The following is a 6,136-nucleotide window of genomic DNA, read 5'->3' on the forward strand; positions in this document are numbered from 1 at the left end:
AATTTTTTACTACAAAATAAACTTCATTATATTTTCACTAATAATGTTTTAACATGATTGTGAAACAGGAGAGTATCACTAATATTTTAGTGTAATAAAGTTTTCATCGTCTTTTAAACATTTTAATTAATATTCTCTGTATATTACATAGGCAGATGTGTATACTTTTTTGTTCAATCACCATTATTTTTTTTTTAATAAGAAATAATGTCATAATTTCTGTTAAAAATATAAAACAAACTTTATTTTTAAAAAGTTAACGAGTGATAGCTAAATTGCAGTAGTCTATTTATAACCCACGAAGATTTTCATCTTTACTTTTAAGTTCAAGGTTATAAAGGAAAAATCAAATTAAATGAAAGTAACAATGTAGATATTTTGGTGATTTTATTTGTAATTATATAAAAGTATTATCATCAAATAATGTAACTCGTGGATAATTTATTCAGATTTGTTTTATATAGATAGAATAAGTAATCAAAAAATAATTAAACATCAAATATATTTTTATTTAATTTGTAAGTCTTTCTTTTAGAATGATCAAGTATACACATAAAGAATATTAAAATTGGGTCAATTAATTATAATAAAAATAACGATTAATGTATGTTTGGTGCCAAACTGAGGAAAATGCTTAAAATACAGTACTGATGGCATCTCTTATGACCTCGGAATGAAGCGTTAGTAATGAACATATAAATAGAGTGACAATAATATGTCTTTAAAAATGAGTAAAACAATTAATTTCTTATATAAAACGTGTCCATTTAGAATTACATACATTTTATTTTTACAAAATTTTCCTACGTACAATGATATATTTATTTATTAATTATTTGAGGCTAATTAAACGTATTATTTTGATACATCGATTGTCAATGTATTTGTGAGTTTAAATAAAACACAGTTTTAAATTCAAATATATTTTCTAGGAGGGGCTCTAAGCATTGAGTCAACCATAAAATATGTTATGTCATATTTTATAAAATTACTAAAAAAAAGATAAAGAGCATAAAAAAAGAAATATGTTTAACTCCATATTAAGCACGGCGACAAATTTTGCAAAATTAATATCATCATTGTTACCCTGAAATTGCCAGGAGAGCTATAAAAAATTCTAGGTATTTCCAGCTTTATCCTACCTGGTAGTAAATCTAGATTCTGGTAATATCTCAAATAAAATTTCTAAATGAGTTACTATATGAGCATAAATGAGAATAATAAATAAAAAGAATATTTAAAATTCTATTAAATTAAATAACACAAATTACTTAATAGAGAACCATGAAAAAAGTTGATAAAAAAATTTAAAAATGTTAAAAAGTTGAATAATAGAGCTATAAAAATATCAATTGAAGCTGAAAATGTATATAAAATCACAGACTTAACACTTTCAATTTACATTTTATTATTTATTTCGTTATATATATATTGTAAAAACAAAAATGTTCATACATTATGAATACTAACATACATATACACGGAAGAATATATAAAATCGAATCAATGATAAAATGTTTTTACCAAACCTACGAGAGTTTGAATTACTCAAATCTCGGTAAATATTAATAAATATTTTTAATTTTCGTATTTAGAAAAAATAAATGTTTATTTAAATATATATTTTCTAAAGAGAAAAGTGTTTCATTCAATTCATCAATATCTTCAAAAATGTTTAATATGAGTTACAATAAATTCAACATACTACACAATTTTCTCTATATAAACTAATAAAATAGTATATATATATGATAGAATAATGTAACTGTATATAATATAAATAGTATACATAAATTAGAATATACTAATGAAATATTAAAAAAAATTACTTTAATTTATAAATAATCTACATATTTTTATATTTAATAATATTTCAAATTTGATTTAAATTAAAGTGTGTAACATATAAGTATGTTGTCAGTAAAATACACATAGATGTGTAATTTAAATTCTAATAAAAACTATAAAAATAATTGTTTTTAATTAATATATTAATTATTATTCTTGATAAAAAAAAACCCAACCAAACACATTAAATATGGCAAAAATCTGTTTGAAAATTCAAAGGTAGTATAGAGTTGGAAAATGTATATGGAGGATTGTATGACGGAAAAGAGGAAATCGCAAGTGAAGAGGAATATATAGAAAATGAAATAGATGTAAATGAAGATAGAAAATGACCCGAAGTACTGATGAGTGAATTTGAAAAGTCTCTAGGAGAACTGAGTGACAAAAAAGCAACAGGGATTGACGATATCCCGGCTAAATTACTAAAAAATATAAGGAAAAAGATAATATATCAATTGTTTAAAATTATTAAATATAGTTACAATAGAAGAAGTCTACCGATGGGTTTTGTCAAGAGTAGAACAATAACAGTTCCGACGAAAAACAATGTTACGAAATGTGGAAACTATAGAACTATAGCGCTCCTTTCTTACGCTTTCAAAACACTTCTAAACATTATCAAGAACAAATTGAGAGAAAACAAAATATATCGAAAAATCAGTTTGGATTTAGAAAAGGGCGAAGAACAAGAGAAGCGATTTTAGCACTGAGATAGATCCCTGAGAGAATAATTACACTGAATAGAAATATTATAGCGACATTCATAGATCTAGAGAAGGCTTTCGATAAAGTGAATTGGAGAATCTTATTCAAGATATTAAGAAAAAAAGGAATTGATTGGAAAGATAGACTTCATCTTCAACTTATTTAAGGATCAAACAACAAAAATAAATATAAATGTATCGGTAAATCTTGAAAATCAAACGAATTTTGGTTTGTTTTAAAAGCAACACCAAAAAACACACGTAATTGCAGTGTAATTTTCTTTAAATTAGGCACTCGATTTCTCTTGAAATAGTAACTATATGAAGAAAATTCTTTTTAGTATTTTTTAGTTTCATATATTTCTCGATTAATCAATTATTAATTTTTTTTAATTCATCTCATATACTTATAAGAATGCCAAATTTATGTTTTTTATAGCAACGTACATATTCTGAAAGATTATAAAATAAAAAATTATCTAATTTAGAAAATGATCGGTTGATAACAATTTTTGAACTAGTATTTCAGAAGTTATTAACATTTTTAAAAATAAAATCGAGGTAGAAAAAGTAATGTATAACAACAAAAATAACAAAACCCACATTTCCCCCACTCTATATATAAATTATAATTTCAGAATTGAGAGGTCAAAATTTTTCTTAATTAGATCATTTTTATATAGATTTGTATATAATCAATTAAAAAAATAAAGTAAACACTCTAAAAGTTTTGATAATGGTAACATTGTTCCTGAAATACTTATCCGCAATATTTTAGAAACTTTTTGAGTCAAATATTCATAATATAATTTTAATTTTAAATAAGTAACCACAAGTGATCATTTTTATTATTTAAAATTTATGTTGAAAAAGTTCATTTTTATCCAAAATTAACTATTTTTATTCCCTCCCTTTAGCAGATAGATAGTCAAATTTTCAAAAAAATTACTCCATAAAAGAGAGACACGTATAGTACTTATGAAAAATATTTTGTTTATATTCATCAATTTTTTCAAAAATTATGACAGGTTTAAGAAAAAAGAAAATTTTTAATTTTAATTTAAAAATCGTAATTTTTTGGGCATTTACCCCATTTAAAAAAAATGAGAAAAATATTTTCAATATTTGAGTGTAATTTCTCCAACTAAATATCGTTGTCTAAAATTGATTTTGTTGGAACTGAAAACTAGTAATAACAAACATAAAAAATAAAATAACATATAATTTAATTAATAACTTTTCAGCTTTGCATCGAAGTTAAAAACAAAAATTATTTTTATAATAGAAAATGCTCTCTGTCCGAAAACATTTGTTATGATTTTTATAATATAATCTAACAGAATGCTCTTGATTTTTAATATATCAATTTATCGGGAGAGATTTGCTTTTATTATTATTTAAAAACAATAGTTAATAATTGAATTAAATTCTTTAAAATTAAATATATATTATCCGTTAAAAAAAAAAGTTAAGACATATTTTTATAAGTTTAAATAGTAACTTTTTTCCTTAAGTCTCGTTTTATTTGTTTTGGATTTTTTTTCTAAATTGGAATCAGAAAGAACGTACTTTATATACTTCATATTAATTGAAATAAAAAAAATATTTTTAAGCTCTTTTAAAGTCTGTATATTTTTAAATCAAATTAATAGTAAAATTTTATAAATATTTAACTATTAACTTTCCCATTTTTATTATTTTTAAATTAGTCTGTGATAATAACTTTTGTAATAAATAATGTAACATTAAAATTATCTACATATAAAAATACTCATAAATAGTTAGTAAAAACTAGTATAGAATTTTTTTTAACTAATATACTGGTATTGATTGATAAATTACTCAAAAAATATAAATAGTTTAAATTTTTATTAGTTGATTTTAAAGTATGTCAAAAGTAAATAATTTTATTACTCAAGATTTTTTTTTAATAATAAAAAAATTATTTGAAAAAAAAACCCGAGTAAAATAATATTTTATTAATTGAATATTTACCTATAACGAAATAATATTTCTAGTAAATGTAGTAATTATAACTAACTACAGTTAGTGGAGTATTTTTATATTGTTTTCTAAACTACTCTAGATTCAATAGGTAGAATTTTATTAAAGTATAGTTATCAATCAGGTTAATAATTTAAATTAGAATAACAAAAAACTCGACATAGGACTAGGGAGAACAGGGTCATGTTTTTATGTCGGCAAAGCCGGCAACAAAACATTATGCAATATATAAAAAATAAAATTACTGAAATTAACCAAGTATTTTAAATAATTTCTATTTGTAAATTCATGGCGTAAATATTACACATTTTACTTATTTCTAGCAATTCATTTATATTTAACTATTGAATTGTAATAAACATAACTATAGCTGATTTTAATTAAATACTACATTTGAAATAATGATTTAGTTCACGTTATTATAGTTTTATCGAAAAACAATACAATACACTGAGGATAATTTGTTGAGACTTACGTTGTAAACAGAAATATGTATCCAATTGTCTATTATAATTGTTTTAAAACCACGCAATTATAACAATAAGAACCACACATACAACAATGATTTATGTGAACGCTAAGAAATTGATCGATAAAAGGACAGGGAGTTATCCTGAAAACCACGAGGGAACTGAAAAAGATTTTACGCATAGAGCTATTGCCGACGTAGACATCAATTTAAATATAACATTTGGCACTGAACCTTCGACCAAAACCCGATCTTCTTTTGCGTGTACAGACATACACGCATATACACATTCGTTCTTACGAATTATTAAGAAACAACATAACTAGTTTCTTTTTTTTTTTTAACATTTAAAGAAAGTTCTAAAAGTTTATTAAAAGATTACTTCAAGTTGTATTTATTATAAAGACTAATGGATACAGTTGTTTGTTCCAAAGAACATAAATAATGGTCAAAAACATAATTTACGTACATATTAGTAATATAAAACCGTTTCCATGGTTAACATTAAAATTAAATAAGGCATTAAATAATATATTTGGACATTATCCGAGAGGGACAGCGTATAATTTGCTCACTGAGACACGATAAATATTTTATTTTCGGATAACCACTTCATATTTAAGGCGACGTGTGGTCTGCTACATCAAACGGAAAACAAACACACGAACCGTTCAAACATTAGTTCATCTACTAGTTTTTCCACATAATATTTGTTAGTCAACCTGTATTTAAAGCAAATTTGTAGGGGAGCTTTTGAACGTTTTAATAATTTTCAAGGTTACAGGATATACACCAATAAATGTAGTTCTTTTTCACTGTAGAGCAAACTTATAGACTTGCAAGAAAACTTAACCCATTATTACGTCAATTTTCAACAACTTGCTTACCCATACAGTGATTTATTGGACCCTCTATTAGATAGAAACCACTTTTAAATGAATAAATTTTATAGTCACAGTGTTTAAATGTATTAAAATTCTCCTCTATTCATCAGAAACTCCCTTCTGCGGAAATAATAATAAATTTAAGTTTTGTCCAAATACCTCATTTTAATAGATAACAGTAAAATAAAATTGTTTAAGTATTATAGAATTATAATAAATTATAAAAT

General features: G+C 23.3%; 2 protein-coding genes across 2 annotated transcripts in view; one reads left to right on the forward strand and one right to left on the reverse strand.

The window, feature by feature from the left end:
• Positions 1 to 5,191, reverse strand: part of LOC126910332 (uncharacterized) — a 9,869-nt gene extending 4,678 nt beyond the window's left edge. Inside the window, exon 1 of the mRNA XM_050692823.1 lies at positions 5,032 to 5,191. The gene's annotated coding sequence lies outside the window, so the exon portion shown is untranslated. The remainder of the gene's footprint in view (positions 1 to 5,031) is intronic.
• The window catches only part of LOC126910341 (fasciclin-2-like), a 15,253-nt gene continuing 14,234 nt past the window's right edge, over positions 5,118 to 6,136 (forward strand). The window contains exon 1 of the mRNA XM_050692835.1: positions 5,118 to 5,289. Within this exon, the coding sequence (XP_050548792.1) occupies positions 5,118 to 5,289 (172 nt within the window). The remainder of the gene's footprint in view (positions 5,290 to 6,136) is intronic.

This window comes from Daktulosphaira vitifoliae, unplaced genomic scaffold (assembly GCF_025091365.1).
Source record: "Daktulosphaira vitifoliae isolate Bord-2020 unplaced genomic scaffold, ASM2509136v1 Scaffold_1, whole genome shotgun sequence".
NCBI classification, from domain to species: Eukaryota; Metazoa; Arthropoda; class Insecta; order Hemiptera; family Phylloxeridae; genus Daktulosphaira; species Daktulosphaira vitifoliae.